This window comes from Siniperca chuatsi, linkage group LG6, assembly GCF_020085105.1.
Source record: "Siniperca chuatsi isolate FFG_IHB_CAS linkage group LG6, ASM2008510v1, whole genome shotgun sequence".
Taxonomy (NCBI): Eukaryota; Metazoa; Chordata; class Actinopteri; order Centrarchiformes; family Sinipercidae; genus Siniperca; species Siniperca chuatsi.
In genome coordinates, this window is record NC_058047.1 from 16,041,664 (window position 1) to 16,060,787 (window position 19,124).

The window sequence follows — 19,124 nt, forward strand, 5'->3', positions numbered from 1 at the left end:
CACAGTTATACACATATCCCTTTCAGGTTAACAAACCGGGAGATTTTAGTCAACATGCCAGATATGGGCTCTCTAGCCTCCTACGCACGCATACGCAGACATTTGAACAAAAACACTTGGGAAAGTGACACACTCCACACTCGGTAATGCATTTGCACACACCCACACAGCCACTCCACAGGGGATGAACACACACACACACACACACACACACACACACACACACACACACACACACACACAGCTGCCATTTTGTTCCAAGAAAAAATTGCTTTAATTAGAATTAGCACAGTGATAATAGATGTACGTCCAGCTGGGTTGTCAAAGGTTTGAACACTCAGCATCACTGCACCACATAGTTTAACCATCATGAGATGAACCAGCAGGGAATATCTGACATTGTTCAGTGACATGTCCGTCCTGCACTGAGATTATACAGGGGAAATGTACATTAGAGGATACAAAAATTTGTCAAACCTAAGCTTGGGTTAGTTTGCTTCCACCGTTTCCAACTGGACACATTACACATTTTCAGATTCTGCCCTTCTGCCAATTACTGATGAACTACAGTAGGAAAAACTGCATTGGAGTCAGTAGGTGCACTGGTTTGGTAATAGTTAGGTAAGAAGAGGAGAGGCGTTAATCTGCTCTGTATAAATATTTCCAATTGGAACATCAAATAAGCTCTTACTTCTTGGCAAAAAAATAGTTCCAGGAAGCAGGTTGGCAAAATTCCCTAATCAATTACATAAGTACTGTGGAGGTGAGTCTCTGAGGAACAAAAGAACTACAGCAATAAATCTAATTAAGGCCTCTCCACACGTAGGACCCATCTGCTTTCATGCTCCCGTTTCCCACCTGCCTCGACACTTGAGCCCTGACCCGCTCTACTGGGGACACAGGTGAGGTGACTGGCACCAGTAGCACCTGGCTGTGGGATGGAGGGATAGCAGCAGGTGGCACAAATGCCACTGGTTCCCCCATATGGACGCAACATGGACGGGAAGAGCAGGAAGATGATGGAGCATGCTGGGTGGATTGGGCAGTTGAAGAAATGGAGGGAGGAAGGAATTTAAGGTGTATAGCTGGGAAAGAATGAGTTGAGGAGAGGAATGAAGAGATGGAGTGGGCCAATAAGGGTGGAAGAGCCGAGAGAAGTACTTTTTGACTCTTTGACTTTTAGACTTTTTTGTTTGTTTGATTGTTTGTTTTTTTATTTCCTTATCCAGAGTGGTTCAAAACAGAGGTGTGAGTTCACTTCCTGTTGGAGGAATCCTGAGTTTTGATGGACCTGCAAGGGCTAAGCCATGTTTAACCACTAGCCCCAGGCCACAGACCCAGTAGAGACCTGTCTCATACTTAAGCATGAAATGTACTAATGTAGCTATAAACTGATTTCACAAACTTGTGTGTGTACAATGTAAGTAAACAACAAACAACAAACATGTGCTTTTCTTTCAACTTGTGCTAGTTGTTGAGCTTAATCAGTGAATTTGAGAAAATCTTTCTACTTGATAAGCTGTATAGCCTACACAGCAACAGAGTTTAGGTGCATAACCCTATCTGGATAGGTCCCTTAATGGAGGGACTTTAAAGGAAGCAGCAGAGGAGGATGCTGCTTGAAAGCAGCTTAAACAAGCTGCTTTCAAGAACTAAATCGTTGAGGACAAAAAGAGCGCCTACTAATTGTGTGTCTCTGAAGAACAATGTTGAGATTATTTAGGCAGGGCTATGTTTACAGGCAGTAATACTCCTATAGGGAGTTAATAGACAAATGTTTGTTTAATATCCTGCAAAATTTACCAAAGGTTGGATAGTTGTTTCCCATCAGGGCACATTCGGCCAAATGCAGGTGACAGTTTTGTTGAATACAGGCGGTTGTGTTATGTATGAATTATTATTATTGTGTTGAGACCACCTTTGTGATTGGCTGTTCGCCCTGCTGGAGGCCGGAGTGGGTGGGGAGCTCTAAGAGCCTCTGCCTCTGCCTGCCATCGTGTCTCCCAGCAAAACGACGCTCAGCAGCAGCAGCAGCAGCAGCGGAGGAGCAGGAGGAGAAGGACAGACGAGCGCATCACAAAGTTTGAGGCTGCAGCTGTTCGGACACCGCGGACACACGTACGGGAAACCTCATTAGGTTTGTGCAATATATGTGATATATCGCAATCACACCGCTTATAGTGCCTGTATGTTTAAAAAACAGCACAATTAAAGCTAGATATATGAGCATGGGACATGGATTTATAAGCGATTGCGCTGCGAAATACTGTAGAGAATGACTTGCATGTCTTTTAGTGCTGCTTTAGACACTGTGGCCCATTGTAAGTTGAAAGCTTCGTCGTCGATTCCGTCTATTTGTCTATTTGTGTCAAACTTTTTTCGAAGTTATCCTTTCACTACAAATGCTGTATTCTCTTACAGTCCAGTCTACCGTGTCAGTTTAACTTTACCACTACTGGCTGATCACAAGAGTCCTACTGCCAAAGAGCAGCAGTGAATGCGTCTGTTGGATTGGAAATAATCCTTTTACCAACCCTGCTTACTTTGATTTATTTGAAACCACAAAACCACCAGGTTACCACATCACGGACCAGTGTGCCATGAAATTACTATAACAATGCTTGTGTGGCAAGTCAGAATTCCGTCTCCCCTTTTAGCCCTGAGCAAGGCACCTTCAGGAAATGTGGACTGAATTATCATGCTGAGATGGAGTGTGTGAACCCCACATAGATCAGTAGGATAGCACAGATGCATACATCCTAAACAGCTAGCAGCAGTAGGCAAGTGAATTTAATTTAACTGTCGCTGGCATGATGCATTTTGAATTTCATTTGCTCTATCAGGTTTGTAATTGATGTTGACAGGAAAAAATATAAGCACTGTGTTGTCAGTGCATTACACTCTAACTGTGATCGACTCCTATCAGTCATTGTGTATTTTGATCCAGGTCCTGGCTATGGAGGTGTGGGCTTTGGCCCTTCCTACACCTTATTATTTACCCACCAGGACTCTGAAATCTGTGTCAGGCGTTGGATGCACCTCAGCCGTCCTGGGTTCTTCCTTCCATATCGTCTCACGTTACAGTGACAACTGCTGAATAATTAACCAATGCCTTGTTAACAGTAATGAGTAATCTGAGTTTTTGGTATCTGGAATCTGATGGAGGTCGTTGAGCAGAGGACTGAGGTCCAGTGCTGTTCTTAGATCCAGTTTGAGCTTTCAGATTAAAATGTAAGGGATACCCCAAGTGGAGAGCTGGTCAACTCTCTCAGCTTAAATGAAAAGTAGCAGGAATATAGTATATAGTATATATCCCATGCTGCTGACAGCAAAATTTCAATAAGGTTAAGTAGCTGCACACTATGTTCTCATTGTCTCGTGAGTTGTTTTTTTTTAAAACAGCAGACAGTCTGCAAAAGAGAGACTTCATTAGGGTGTTTCACAAATTCTGTCTTTTATTTTGGCCTGATGAAGGCTGTCTGCTGCTGGTGTCTTACTGTAATACCCCATAACAAGCAGTGGCCCTCTGGTCGGCCTCTCATTACAAACACATGCTGTGCATTGTAAAATTGCATAAACCCACAGAACTTTATTCTAAACCTCCAAAATTTTGAATAATCCCAAAGTTTTCAAAGATACCAAATATGTGAGGTTGAATTTTGATGAAAAATTAGACATCTGGTAAATTTCCAGTAAAGGAAATGGTCTTGGGTTTTAAGCTTGAATGAAGAATTGAAACATACTGTATATGTGGTACTGTCACACAGAAGTAAAACAAAAGGGGAAAACTATACGTTGATGGATTGATAAATAATCATGAAAATGAGAGCAGTAGTACAGTACAGTAGTCTGTGGCCACTTTGCTTTATTGAACACTCTCAGTTCACCACATCTGATAAATACACAGCACTCTATGGTAACGCTGATTGACAGGAAGTTGTCAGTGTCATCATGTAATGACCTCTAATGAGAGGAGAGATGGAAAGGAAAGAGAAAACTTCAGAGGATGTACAGTATTACATGGAGCATATTAGTGAATCAGGTTGTCCACCACACCGCTGTCTCACTGTCTCACTGCCTCACTGCCAATCTCTGTTATTAGATTTGATCATTTATTCTCTGTTTCTCACCAACTTGGTTGTTTTATTACAAGTTTCAGGCCTTGTTTGAAAGCAGCTGAGAGAGGAAGTCCATAAAATGTCTTGCTGCATTGTTCTGATAGCCACAATTTCATGCTGTAGTACGGTGCGGTGAAATTACTTTCTCATGTTGGAGCATAGAGCAAGAAATCAGCTGTGCATTTAGTGGTACTTCAGTGTATTGCTCCTAAAATAATAGCAATGTCACACTGAGCGTGATTCAATTTGGCTGTATATAATGTGGCAACATAGCACATAGGGTCATAAATATCCTATTTGCTGTCCCATAAGGAGCCACCTTCTGCTCACATGAACACAAAACCAGCAGGAAGGTGGAGCGGCTTCTGTGGAAAATGGCAGAGTCAATCACAGGTCTTCAACCTTGACAATTAAGAGTGAGGCGATCCTCCAAGGTGTAGCTGTTTTGATTTCCCGTTGAAGATTGGCCATCAAATATTCATCAACCTCATAATCTACAGCCCTTTGATAACTGACATAGGGCCCAGGATTTATTGTTTCTGCTCCATCTCAGCTTAGAGATAGCCCCCTACACCCCAGAGCTTCTCCCAGCACAAGTCTATTAACTTGTCTGGAAATACTAGAAGAGGGCCAATTTACTTATTGGAATGAAATCTGCTGATGGACCATGAATTAAAGTGTGCAGATAAGCTCCCTTTTCTTCTGCCCTAGATGTGCCTTCCCTTTTCTGGTCCACACCCTCCCCTCTCTCTCCACCCCACTGTAAGCTCAGTAATCAAATCAGCTGAACAGACTACCTTCACTTCTGCAAGGTGATATGTCCATGTCTTTGTGATGACTTTTCTTCTGTGTTTAATCCGTGCTTGAGTCCAACTGGTGGCTTCAATTGTCAGTGGGGATCAGAGTACTCAGCAGCGTACTGCTGAGCACAGTTATTTCTGCTTCACTGTTTGAATCAGCACTTTGCCGTTGTTGAGTTTTTAAAGCTCCTCTTTGTCTTAAAAGGTGGACCGGATTTCCCGGGCATTGCACCCTGATATTGTATTTTCACATTCATGGGTGTGGGCCATCTGTGTTTTTGCATCGCTGACTGAAAAGCATTGTTTTATTTCCTGGCTCATGGTTGCTCTGACATCTCAGGTCATTTCACTTTACCGCCTACAACAAAGTTTCTGACTTTTTTAAATGATGACCCTAAGCCAAGCCACCTTGGTTTTGAGCAAGTGTTGTGTGAGCAGGCCATGTAATATATATAGGCCGGTTGACTGGCTGGCACAGGCTCTGCTCTGTCCCCTTGGACTTGACAGAATGGCTGCCTGATGGAAGGAAAGTGCTGTCCTCTGACTTTAAGAGTGCTGACATCTCCATAATGCCCCGGCACACACACACATCCCCGAATCACATCTCTCTTTTTTTTCTCACCCCCCCTCTTTTTTTCTCTTCCTCTTACCTCCAAATGTATCTGATTGATGCCACCCAACCCCCTGTGCTCCCCAGGTAGCTGTAGCCCTCCGCTCTGTCTGAATGCAGACGTGAATCACAGGGATTACTGTTCTTCTCTCCACCTTTCCTCCCTGCTTCTACACTTTATCTCGCTCTGTCTCTGCTTCCATCTCTTTCTTCTCACCTCACCGCTAGGTCTTTCCCGGTGGTGTGCTGCGCTGTTAGCCATCGTGACAGCAGCAGGGGGTCTCTCAAGGTGATTTATAGGTTTAGATTGACCATGTCAGCTGCTCTCATGCTCACTTACACCTTCTTTCTGTCCTCTTCAATGCCTTTGTTTCTGAATAATCCTTTACATAAAACTTTTCCTTGTTTTTTTATTTAACACTTTCTGACTCACTCATCCACAAATTCATCCACTCACTCCTCACCTGACGCCGCTTGTGGACCGGTCTCCCTCATCATTGTGTGAATATTTCATGCCTGTGATTTATGAATTAAATGTAGGATATAGGTGGATATGATTGGGCTGGCATTAATTCACCCTGACTGGTGGGACAAAGGGGATTTTTGGAGAAAGAAGGAGGGTGGGGGGACAATTTCAAAAAGGGTAAAAAAATAACAGCAAAGGGCGAGTGTTGCAAGAGATTGATGGAAATGATGGTCAGATATGACAGAGCTGATTAAGGTGGTGGTGGTGAATAGGATAGAAAGGTGGTTGCTTTTGCTGCCTGTCAGCATGCCAGCATCAGTGAGTTAGATGGCTGGAAGCGACAAATATGTTTCGGGACTCTCTTGCCTTTGAGTCAGCCCCGAGGTGCTTCATAACAGGGAGGAAAAAAATCACATTCGGAGCTTAGAAAGTCATGACTGGGTGAAATAATATTCACAAATAGGTTTGCTCTGTAAGTGTGTGCATGTCTTTTTTATTATATTTTTATTGCCATTATTATTTTTTGTGACATGCCCACTTTATTGAACAGGGCGCAGCAGACCCAGCGAATACTAGACGTGATATTCTTAGGTCTCAGATAAACTCACACAGCTTGTGAGATGATGCCCTGAAATAATTTCAAACCTGTGATTTTTATGTCACTTTTTGTGAGCTTGTGAATCATAGAAACATTCTGAGAATGTGTAAATACAATTTGAGCACAAATTGTTTCAACATTTAGGTAAGACAAAATAAATTGGGAAAACAAAACAGTTTTTTTTGTTTCTCAGTGCAAATTTAAAAGCAGGAAAATGTTAAATGTTAAATGTAAAAATCAGCACCAGCAACAGTATTTGAGCCTGTACATTTCAACATTGCAGCTTTGTTTTATTTCTCTATAGCAAATATCTTTTTGGATATAAGAGCTCTACGTATCCCAGATATGCACAAATATGCAGGATGTGCTGTATCTAATATCTGTCAGACACCTCACCTCAGAGAATGTAGTTTAAGACACTGGTTTACAAAACGTTCGCATTTAAATCATGTGTAGCTGTTTTGGTCCACATGTTATCCATCAGTGTCAAACATAAAACTAAGCAGGCTGTATATAATGCACATAGGTGTGTTTACATGCATATACTGTGCACAAACCACCTACTGTATGTATATAAAGTAACTTATTACTTTACAATACAATATTTATTCAAGCACTCTTTGCACTATTTGTATTCGTGTTACAGTTTGAGTTTCTGTATATAGACATTGTATGTTGTTGTCCATTGTCCAAATTCTGATTTTCAAGCATCAATAAAATTAAATGGCAAAGTTAAATTCAAAGTAAAATTTATATTAGCTCATTGGGGAGAAACACAACACAGGTGGGAATTTCTTTTAGAAAAATGCAGCAGGACCTCCAGCATCCAGCCCTGCTCCTCCACAGACATACAGAATTGACTCCCTCAGGGCGTTCCCTGGTTGCATTCAGACACACAGTTGTTTCAGGCTGTTAGGGAGAGTGACACAAACGTCTCGCCATGCAGCAGATGACCCAATCACAGGAGACTTTCTGCTTAGCAGCTGTATCTAAATCAGTTACCTCATTGTATTTAGGTAAAACAGAAAGCTTGTCTTCTACAAATTGAATACTGATCTAGAATCTTGAATACTTTGAATATTGATGCGGGAGTGACCTTGAAAACCCTAAATATGCTGATAGAGAAAATAGACAGTGTGTTCATCTGGGCTGGTGATAAAATGATTGATTGTAGGCAGCTTGGAAGATGGAATTGCTCAGCTGCATTGAGAATCACAAAGGGCATGTTTTTCCCCCCTTTGCTCCTTCACCTGTGTACAACTTCATTTGTCTTTCTCTCCATATCTCCATCCCTTGTTCATTTCTCCTGGTTCACTACAATACAAGTTTCTCTGTGATCTGACGTGAACAGTTCTGACAATTGTGGACCACTTTTTTTCTTCAGAAATGCCCGGGAGTAAGATCCATGCTTCAAACTGATGAGGAGTGAGCAGTGGGAAAGTACATGTGTTTATGACAATGGACAGGTTCTTGAAGAATACATCAATATAAAGTGTATTGCCCTCTCTGTTGTGTCGCTATACCTTTTTTGTTTTAAAAGGTCAGCAGTCTTGAGTGCTTTCCACTCTCACAGCACTGCCTTCTCATTTGCATGTACACTCAGTGAAGGAACAGGACGCTCTCTCCCTCAATGTGTCTTTATATTTGCTTCTCACGCACAAATACACACCTTTTTGTACATAAGCAAATGTGTATGGCGAGCCGAATGGCTGGCTGTGTTGGAACAGCAGAGCATTTAATTGCTCAACTTCATCACCATTACTGTACTACTGCTACTGAGTGTCTGCCAGCCTAATTATGACGGGAGCTATCTGAGGAGCTGGCTGGTCTTGAGCCGATACTGCTAGCCAAGTGTAAAGAGAATCGACTCCACAGACACTTTGTCTCTCTCAGGTGCTAAAAATACCTGTAAGACGGTGATGTTTTGGTCTGTGAATTTGGGTGTGCATATGTACAGATGTGTGTGTGTGTGTGTGAATGCCTTCCATTACAAGATGTATTAAAAAGGTTAAGCTACACATGTTGACGTTAGATAAATTTGGTATTTGGAGAACGTTTGTTGTTGCACACAGCTCAAGGTGACCGGGTCCCCGTCGTCCTTATTAGCCACAGACACACGGCGGGTGTCAGCTCCCTGAGGAGACGAATGAACCCAGACAAAGAGCCCCGAATCACTGTGAAAAGAAAATCAAACATATCAATAATTCGTAATGGTGGATGCCAGAAATACATTCTTTCTTCGGCCCTCCACCCTTTTGACAAAATGTGTGTGACTTTTATAGTGATGTGAAAGGGGATACCCACCTAAGCTTGTGGATCTCATGCAGCTCCCCTTTGCCTTTTCTTCAGGTCCACTTTATCTTTATTAGCAGCAAATTGGAAAGGGTTAATTCAATTCCCAGCAGGCTGTGGCTGAGACTGGGAACATTTACATCTCTCTCTTTTTCCTTCTTTTGCTCTTGCCACTTGTGCTCTCTCTCTCCCTATTTCTCATTGTTTTGAAAGTCTAATTACTTTTAGAGAGTGGCTTTACTCAGGCCTGTCTCTGCACTGAACGCTGTGGAGGTTGGCTTGGTTGGCTAACTGTGTGTTTAAAGGGGGAGGACAGTGGTAGTCTTTGGTTTTGCTGTTGAAAAGATCATGCTTGTCCTTGTTTTGATGTGAAATGTGTGTGACTCTTGAGTATGTGTGTGGGTGCATGAGAGACAGAGAGAGCGCAGACAAACGAGCCAAACAGAAAAACAAATAGTGAGGTCATGTGGCAAAGACAATGTCATATTTTTGCGGAAATGTCTCCCCATATTTTTTTTTTTACAGTTGCTTCAAAATCATAACTTTGGACAGCAACAGAAAAAAAATACTTCCATCGCACATACATTTATTGATGTGGCACCACAGATTTACCCAAATGCGTCTGATGTCAAATATGATCAGTACTGGAAAATGTCTAATTAAGTTCAACTTCTATGTGCCTAAATACATAAATTTACTTTAAGTCCCTATATTTAGCATCATAAGCAGTGTATAAAAGTGTAACAAATGGTTTATAACACACTATAATGTAGTTGTAAGCAGATATAAGCAATTAATTAATGCTTATATCTGCCTCCTGTGGGCACCCATAAACAGATGTAATGAATGATGATATAGTACATACTTTATTTCATACTGTAAATCAAGATCAAGCGAGCTTTTGCCCTTCTGCTCCAAGCTTCTGTTATAGTTGTTTACAAATACTGTACATTAATAAACACTTAAAAATGTCCTTATTGCTGCTTACAACTACATTATAGTGTGTTATAAACCAAATATTAAAAGTTTATACTTCTTATAAATGCTAAATAGTTACTGTTAAAGTAAAGTATAGAACTTGATTGTAGATTAAAGTGTGTGTGTGTGTGTGTGTGTGTGTGTGTGTGTGTGTGTGTGTGTGTGTGTGAGGAGGGAAAAGGTGACACCGTGGTCACCTGAGTGGTAACTAAATTATTTTCAGCTCTCTTCATTTCATTTGAGTGAGATGAGGTCTGTCAACATTAGCTTGACCAATGGCTCTGTGAGGAAGTGATGAAAGTTGTGTTGTGTGAGTGTGTGTGTGTGTGTGTGTTTAAGTGATTCTCTGTCTATCTACGTACATACTATATGTACAGTAAGTAAATGAGTAAGTCTGTGCAACTATTCCATTGTGTGTGCTTATGTGTGTTTTTAAATGTGAATGTGTGTGTGTGTGTGTGCGTGTGTGTGTGCACGGTTGTGTGTTTCAGTGTGTGCATGTGAGGCTGATGGAGGGTGATGGTAGGAGTGAGACCTAACGAGGAGGAAAATTAGCTGAGCAATCTCTGTCTGTCCTCTCTCTGTCTGTCCTCCCTCTACCTCCCAATGACTTATTCACACACACACACACACACACACACACACACACACCTTGGGAGCGCATGACTGAACTATCTGACCACTGACTCTACAAAGGCTTGTTGCAAAGGCAGGAAATACAGCATCTTTGCCATTTTAGGTTCCTTTTTATAAAATCGAACATTCTATATACAGATTGCCTGATCAGACCTCTTCTGTGTTCTTGTACAGACTGTTTGATTGACATTTTTATGAATCTTCTATTAGTTTTGTTGCACCTGTTAGTGATAGAATGTATTCCTTTATTGGTTCATGAAGTCTGGTGACCTCAGGTAATAGGTGTTTCTCACAGCATAGCACAGCACAGACATATTGACTTGTCATAGTAGGAAAAGCACAGTTGTTACTGATAACATTAACAATGGCTCAGTAATATTCAAGTGTCCCAGGAAGCCATGACCGTATGACAGTGAGCCAGCATGCGCAATACCAGGGTCGTATCTAAATATAGTGCACCAAACTCCCTGTTTACTGCACTATATTTACCCTCCGCCATTTTATTTGAGTGTCCGTATTCTCAGTGTGAACTTTATGCTCTATATAGTGCCCATAAAAATTCCCACCATGGAGCGAAAAAAAAAGTTGTGTCCATGGCATGCGCCACTTTCAATCCCACAATGTAATGTGTTGCATAGATAGGAACATTTCATTGTCCTACACCTATCAGATTTCCATTAGCCACACCTGTGTGGGTGTGCTTTAAATTTAATTTAACACTGATGCACTGAGAAGATTGGCATATTTTGTTAAATGGAAAAAAAGGGTTCCTCAGAAACACGTTTGCATTCCTTAAAAAAGTGCAATTTGCAGTGCTTCACAGCTCTACCTGCAGGAATTTCTGCTCTGTACTGCTGCCCGTTCAACACAGGAACTTCTGCTCTCTTCATCCTTCTTTACCTCCTCTATCAATCTGCATAATTTGCTTTTCATGGCCCTGCTGGTACTGACTGACATTTCCATTGCTGATCAGTTTCACAAAGGCCTGCCTTATCTTAAACACACCCTTATAACCGCTTATCAATTAGGAGATCATTCTTAATGCCAATGATAACTTTATAAGTAACAACCTAAAAGAATAGTGTTAGAGTAACTGCTAAAGAACATTATCTCTAATAAGCCTAAAAAATTGGTACAAGTGTGGTTTCAAAACTATCAGTATAAATGTCGCACAGCAGTTGATAACAGTTGGAAAGTGACGGTGTCTGTCGTAATAATGTCCTTGAAAACAGTTTCAAGGTTTTCTCAACTATGTTTTTGCAATTCACATCAGTCAGATGCAGCGACAAGCTGGAACACAAGCACAAACACACATGCACACACACCCACACACGCACACAAACACATGCACGCACACACAGCAGGTCTGTTTGTGCACGCACAGAGGTGCACATTCATTCACAGTGTGAGTGCCACCTCCCAGGTGTGTCATCCTGCTGCCAGCCTGAGTCTGGTGCACCAACCACCCTGGAGACACTGGCTGATGAAGTAGCAGATAGAAAACCTTTGAACTGAAAGCGACAGAGAGAGAGAGAGAGAGAGAGAGAGAGAGAGAGAGAGAGAGAGAGAGAGAGTATGAAAAAGACATTTTGCCATGGTCATGCAGAGGAAAGTCAGTCCAGTTTGTGCCAGCAAACCTCTCTTCTGTCCTCTGTACTGCTGCCCGTTCACCACAGGAACTTCTGCTCTCTTCATCCATCTTTACCTCCTCTATCAATCTGGATAATTTGCTTTTCATCTTCCTCTGTTTTCTGTCCATCCTACATTCCTATTTTTATCTCGATAAATTAAGTCACTCGTCTCTCGTCACTCGTATCTCTTGACAATAACTAAGCCACTGTAAATTTATCATAATGCAAATCTAACTTAATACATTAACCTAAAATTTAAAAGCACCTTCTATTAGTGTCTCTTCCTGTTTCCAACCTTCTCTCTCTATCCCTCTCTTTCCCTCTTCGTCCTCTCGCCTTTGTCTCTCTTAAGCATCTCTCCCCACACACACACACAGTGCTCTGCATGTCTCTCGGTATCGCGTTTGTCAAAGCAAATAGCCCAGTCACCACTCTATTCAGACTGGCGAGCAGGTAAAAAATGGTTTGCCTATCGCATTTCCTCAATGATTTGAAACTTGGTCTGCCACAGGAGATGTGATTTTAGATTATTAATGAGGCTCCACAACACTTTGTCTTTCCCTCCATCATGTGAGCAAACAAATGAAGGGGGTCAACAAGTGAACAAATGGCCCACTGTAACAGTGCACTGAAAAATGAAGGTGATGTAATGCAGTATCAGTGTTTATAATTGTGCATTCATTACTGCTAATGTGGCCGTAATGACACCATAATCAGCTTGCTAATTGAGTGTCATGACTGGGGATGCTGGTGCTGTGTTCTCCCCACAGATGGCTAATGTCACTGTCACTGTTACTTATGGAGCAAAGCGTGATAATAATCACATTATATGATGAAATAAGGAAGGAATGACTTAATCTTCTCCTTATGGTCCACATTAGAAATAGTCAATGCTAATGGAAAAGTTGTGCAATGTCTGTAGTTTTATTTTAAGGGTCTCGTTCTGATGTTATATTGTGCAGATTTAATGTCCTCATTAGAGCTTTATTAGTAACATTTTTGGACAATTATCTCAGTGCTTTCCTAACCAGGTGCCTCTTGTTCTTTCAGGTGGCGAGTTAAAAGAAACTGCTGTCACTCACCGGTTGCTCAGCTTAACTAGTAACATCTGATGACGCCACGTCTGGTAAAGGCCCTCTGTCATGTCTGCTGAAGAACAGCCCCATAAACAGATTCTGCGTTCAACAGACTGAAGATCAAACTGGATGAAGCCACTTTTCATTTATGGCAGTTTAACAAACACAAACTCACTCTCTCAGAACCTTCTAACTCATTCTCTACCACTTGCTGCTGCTCTGCTTGTCAAGAGAGGCAGTTTTTGGGAGAGATCATCCCAACTTATTTGTACACTCTGACCCACTTATCACGCTCCTGTAAGCAAAAGGGAAAACGTTGCATTAAGCAGGCAACATCAGCAAAAGTGATGCACTGTTATTCGGGGCCATTGATCCACTGACCTCCTGATTTAACACGCACACACACAAGACACACACCTGCTGTTGCTGGCCTCTGCACATGCTTTAAATAGCCTTGTGTTTGTAAAACTTGGGTCTAGCTCACACACTTAAAACAGCTATACCCAATTGGGTGTTAGAAGTCCATCTGCACACTATTAACTCCCATAGAGAACACTGACCTTGACTGCGATCCGACACGTGTTTGTGTGTTTGCATTAGCAGGAGGCAATGCCGCGTCCTGTCTGCTCTGATTGAGAGTGAGAATGAGAGAGCTGATGTGGCAGAGTGGCCTGATAAATACTCAAAAAACATTATGCCCTGAGGGTCGGCCACTCAAATAAGAAAGCCATAGAGCTTCATTACACTGTTGAGTCAGTTCCTCAAAATACGTGACACTAAAACATAGTCCATATTAATTGAAAAGTGTGTGTGCGTATGCATGTATGTCTGTCACATTGTCAGAGCAGATTAGGGCCAGGCTTTTCTGGGTCATGTCACTTTGATCGTTGGACAAATACATCACTCTCTGACCTGGAGATTGCGCTGCAGTCTCACTTGTTAACTACCTGCTTTTTCTTTAGGCCACATGCCCTTCACCCAACAAACAGGGTCTATAATATAAAACTTGTAAACCACCATCTTATCAGGCCTCGTTAATCAAACTCCCAATCTCCGGTTTGGCCTTTCCTTCTGTGCAACTCCTCATGAACACCTTCCCTTCCTTCTCCACACCTCCTCCAAATACACCCATCCAGTCAGCTTGTAAGCCCTGTTTTCGGGCCCCGTGGAGGATGAACGATGTGCCCACACTTGACTACGAGTTGCTGCTGTCCCCGGCCAGCTCCTCACTCCCCGGCGGTCCTGGCGGTGGCAGCAGCAGCCCCCCTCTGACCTTGATCGGGGTGGACAATGAGCAGCGCACTGCCTTGGCCTTCGTAGGCCTCCTCATGCTCTTCCTGGTCTTCCTGCTGGTCAGGTGCTTCAGGATCCTGCTGGACCCCTACAGCCGCATGCCTGCATCATCCTGGACTGACCACAAGGAGGGGCTGGAGAGGGGCCAGTTTGATTATGCACTGGTGTAGGGCGATGTGTAATGACTGGGTGGAAAGGGGAATATTTCATGGCAAATAGACAGATTCTTTAAGAGCATTGACTAATTTAGATGTGGAAATGGACTGCACCAATACATAATATTGTGAATGCACTCTAAGAGGGGGGTTTACCTGATGTTGAAGTATGCCTGGTTTAAATCACAGCCTGTGTACTGGTTTAAATATGAGGCTGCAGGATGCTATGTAACCATAATATCTCTGGTTCAACAACAGACACACAGACAACTGGAATCCCTGTGAATACTCACAGAGACACCCAAACCCAGATGTTGGACCATGAAGGACAGAAATAATGAGCTGCACAGCTGCCTTAACCTGACCCACTGTACTTGTCGAACATGCTACCATATCACAACATCACTTTAGTGCTAGGTTTTCCAAACTCCAGAGCTTTTCAGTATTAAAACACGCTATGATTTTGGGAAAACCACATTCACTTACGACATAGCTTCTAACCTCAAAGCTACATTTTTGATTAGAACGCTCGACATGCAGAACGCAGGCAGAACTTAAATGAAGGAGTTTACACTTGAGCAGATGCCCCTTTAATGAACCAATGTCCACTGTAAAGCATTGAAGTGTTAAGTGCTGATCCAGGAGCACAAATCCTCACATTTTTTTCGATTTTGGACACTGATCCTCGAGCAGCACTGCAGTTTCAGATGCTTTTAAAGGCCCAAGCAGGTAGTTTGCGTCTCCATAAAATTTTGTCCGCATATGTTTCGTGTGTTACTGTGACTATAACTGAGAAGCCATATTGAAACTATATAATCTCTTATTACTGCAAGTAGAGTTTATGTTCACTGGTTGTGTCCTTTGCTTTAGTCAGCCTGCCAAGTGTGGTGATGAAGCAAACAGCAACCATTAGGCAAAAGAAAGCTGTATTTTTCTATTCTTGACTCAAGTTTGGGAGTCTAATTTTTGCTATCTTTCTGTCCTCCTCTTACTGTATCAATCTTTAGACTGTGGATTTTTGAGGTAGTCATGCAGCCACGTCTTAGAAGGAGGCAAAGCAAATAGCTTTGCTTTTTGTGTGTTTTTTAATTACATATTTTTCTGACTATCTGCTTTGTTTTTGATACACTGGGTTGAATCAGTGAAAATGATTTTCTTTTTGAATTACTCTTCCTAATTTCCACTGATAGCTGGACTGTGTAGAAGGTCCACATTGTTCATGCTGGAAATGAAATAAATGATTACTACTTATTTGTTACCTTCTGTCACTTTTGTTAGCCATGGACATTTACACACATGCATAAGAGAAAAGAAAATCTCAGAACACAAGACTTTAAAAATATAACCCACAATACTTTATTGCCATTAAAGTCACTGGACAAAAGTTTACAATATTATGTGAATCACTCTAATTTTACAGACTGCCATTTGGTGTCAGAAATCTTTGGTTTTTGTCTTTGCACAAAGATGATAATCATTCAGGTTATTAAAGATGTTTCATGATGGCTGATTGATTTATTGATCCACAGCTAGCAGATGTGGTGTGACTGGATGATTGTCATTTCAGCTGTTAGTTAGACTTAGGCTTATGGTGAACATCTGAACAACTGAAACAGGCTCCTTATTTTCTAAAGTATAAAGTATAAAGCACATATTTCAATGCAAGCAGATGACGACAGTATTGTTTCAAGTTTGACACTGAAGCTGAGATACAGTAAGCACACGCAACACACTGCCTTTTTTTAAACATAGTGGCAAATAAAAGTAAAATTACAATCTGACAATAAAGATACAAAGTATACAAAGTTTCCCAGGTTAGAAAATGGTTATGTATTATAAACATTGCCTAGGCTGTGGGACAGTGCAGCAACCATGACTGTTAAGAGAAAAAGATGATCGTTTAGCACCATAGATCCAAGCTGGAGATGGTCAAGTTTGCATTGATCCCTATGGCATTGTACAGACAGTGTAAGTTTGTGTGAGCTTATAGATGATGGGAATGTTAATTACCTTAAAGTCTGATGTGTTTTGATTTTGCTAATGGCTGATTTGACTGGTGACAGTGGTTTCAAACAATACAGTCAACAAATACAATGCTGCATTAGCATTTTTTTGTTTTGCTTCTTTTTTTCTCAACAAAACAAAGTCAACAGCACTAAAGGCCTTCAATCTTGGGTTTACTGTGAGTATTCATTTTGGCAGCCTTGACATTTAAAAAAAACATCTACATTTCACTTAAAAATATACAATTTAATTTTCAAGAAGCAAGTTTGATAATATTGTTTTTTCAGCACTGAGACAATACAAAAGACAGACATAAACAACAACAATAAATCCTAGCAAAAAAAAAATGAAGTCACTTTTGCAATCCAGATTCAAGACTGCACTTTATTTGTACAGCGTAAGAGATGGTATTATCTAGCACCCTTTTTCTCTTTGAGAGAAAAAAAATTATGAGAAATGAAAGATGACCTGACAGATATTTGTTTTTTTGTGAGGTTTCGTGTTCACCTGTGCGTGCCCTTACACTGTAAAGCACCACCTTTAGTTACAGCTTAAGTAATGTTAACATGTCATGTACCTTTGAGACTGTTACTGTATTCAGCTGTGTGTCTCTTTGTGTTGTAAACGAGGCTCAGACCTCAGACATCAAGCTCACGGTAAAGTCAAAGAAGTCAGATAAAGTCAGCTTATTGTCAAATTCAGTCTCCCAACACCGGCTGTCAGCTGCAGCTCTATTCTCCTAAAGTATTTATGTTTAGGAGTTTGTCGTAGAAATGCAGAACCAGGAGAAGCTACAAACCTCTGACAGCCGACAAGGGAAAAAGCTGGCTCTCAGGTCCAGAATCAGTGCACCTGAAGTCTTAATCCCTACAAGGACAAATACAAACGTGACCTGATCTATCTTCTTTTAAGTCTACGAGCTACTAACTGGTGTATTCCCTGCTCATGATGGATGCTGAGCGACACTAGCACCCTCTTTTGTTTTAAAGTTAGCATCACAGCATGGTGTCCATACTCGCTGAGAAGTACTGAGGTAACTAAACATGACAGCACACACACGAAAACACGCTAATCCCTGCTTGCCGCTGCCCACAGGCAGGACAAAAGTCAGTCGCATCAGAGCAGAACACAGCTTGCTGTTTTCTCGTCTGAAAATTGGTTGGCATCCAGCTATAAAACAGACCGCTACGGACTAAAGAACCTGAAATGCTGTGTAAATGTTGCAGTCCTTCGTGTTAACATTATTCAAACAGCACAAATACATTAAATGACACACTACATTACTGAGAGGGGCGGATGTGACAAACCTTTTTCCCCAGTGTTGTGATTTTAACCAAGATCACAGAGAGGTGAGAAAGTCCTTGGACCACCATGATGGCACCCAACCCCCTTATCTTTAGCCTTAATATCACTTCTTTATAACACTGAACAAAAAGACATCACTTAAGATCCTGCACTGTGATTTAAATACTCCCATACATGTTGCATAAAGATAGTTTTGGCCACTCTCAGCACCTAATAACTAATAAAAACCCCTCTTCTGTATAATTTCTTGTTTTGCTTGTCTACAAAAGTGATTCATGGCCCATCTGTCTGCCATTTTGTCTTTATTAAGGGGCTATGGTCCAAGCACTAGGGCACCTCTCTGCCATCTCCTCCACTGGCTCTCTCAGTGGAATGAGAATGAGTGCTGGGTTGGGTACAAGTGGAGGGGTGCAAGAGGAAATGTAGTCAGGGGAAAAAACAAAACACAAAACATGAACATATAATAACATAAACAGTAACAAAGTGGTGGTAGAGTTGGGCTGATTGACTCAGTCTTTCATAGCCCTTGATTACCCCCTGTTGGTGGGGATGGTCCTGCAGGATGGAGCTGGCGGGGAGAAGTTATTGGATAAAAGGGCAGGTTAAAACTCAAAGGCTTTAGGAATCAGTCCAGGACAGGATTGCGAGCGCACTCTGAGCTCAGTGCAGGAGGATGTGGAGCTTGATACGCAGGGCGTCTCCTATTTCCCCTTGTAGGTAGTCACTGTCGTGCTGCTCCTCCAGCTGGTGTAGTCTTCGGGGCCCAAACAGCCGCAGACTGGCGATCTCTAGTCGGTAGGATCCCGGTGGAGGCGGCCTCTTGCCAAGCCGGAGCACACTCTTTCCATCTCGGCGTTCCAGCAGGCGAAAGTGTTCATTAGCGTTACCATGGGTGATGACATAGCGTACGTGGTTCTCCAGGGGCTGCAGGGCAGGCAGAAGCTCTAGTAGAGGCTCCTTGTTAAGCAGCAAGGGCAGAGAAAGATTCATGAAGATGGCGTCCTGGGTGTCTACACTGGCCATACTCACTGCTGAATCCTATAGTGAGAAAAAGGACAGAGAGAGGGAAATGAAACACAAGGTAGCAGAAACTTCACACACTCAGATACAGACCACAACAGACTAATTTTCTAACATCAGAGCACATGGATTTTGAATTCTT

The 19,124-nt window shown here is 41.9% G+C and overlaps 2 protein-coding genes across 3 annotated transcripts in view; one reads left to right on the plus strand and one right to left on the minus strand.

The window, feature by feature from the left end:
* The first annotated feature begins 1,961 nt into the window (after positions 1-1,961).
* LOC122877633 (cortexin-1-like) lies at positions 1,962-16,293 on the plus strand. The gene is made up of 2 exons (XM_044199444.1): positions 1,962-2,137; positions 13,180-16,293. The coding sequence occupies exon 2, from the start codon at positions 14,291-14,293 to the stop codon at positions 14,666-14,668; it is 378 nt and encodes a 125-aa protein (XP_044055379.1). The 5' UTR covers positions 1,962-2,137; positions 13,180-14,290; the 3' UTR covers positions 14,669-16,293.
* Positions 15,986-19,124, minus strand: part of fbn2b (fibrillin 2b) — a 73,785-nt gene continuing 70,646 nt past the window's right edge. For both annotated transcript variants that reach the window (XM_044199443.1, XM_044199442.1), the window contains one exon: positions 15,986-19,000. In XM_044199443.1, the coding sequence (XP_044055378.1) occupies positions 18,623-19,000 (378 nt within the window). In that variant the 3' untranslated portion in view covers positions 15,986-18,622. The remainder of the gene's footprint in view (positions 19,001-19,124) is intronic.

What these genes read in the sequence shown, in the direction of transcription:
- LOC122877633 (XM_044199444.1), top strand. Translation starts at nt 14,291, where the DNA reads ATGAACACCTTCCCTTCCTTCTCCACACCTCCTCCAAATACACCCATC.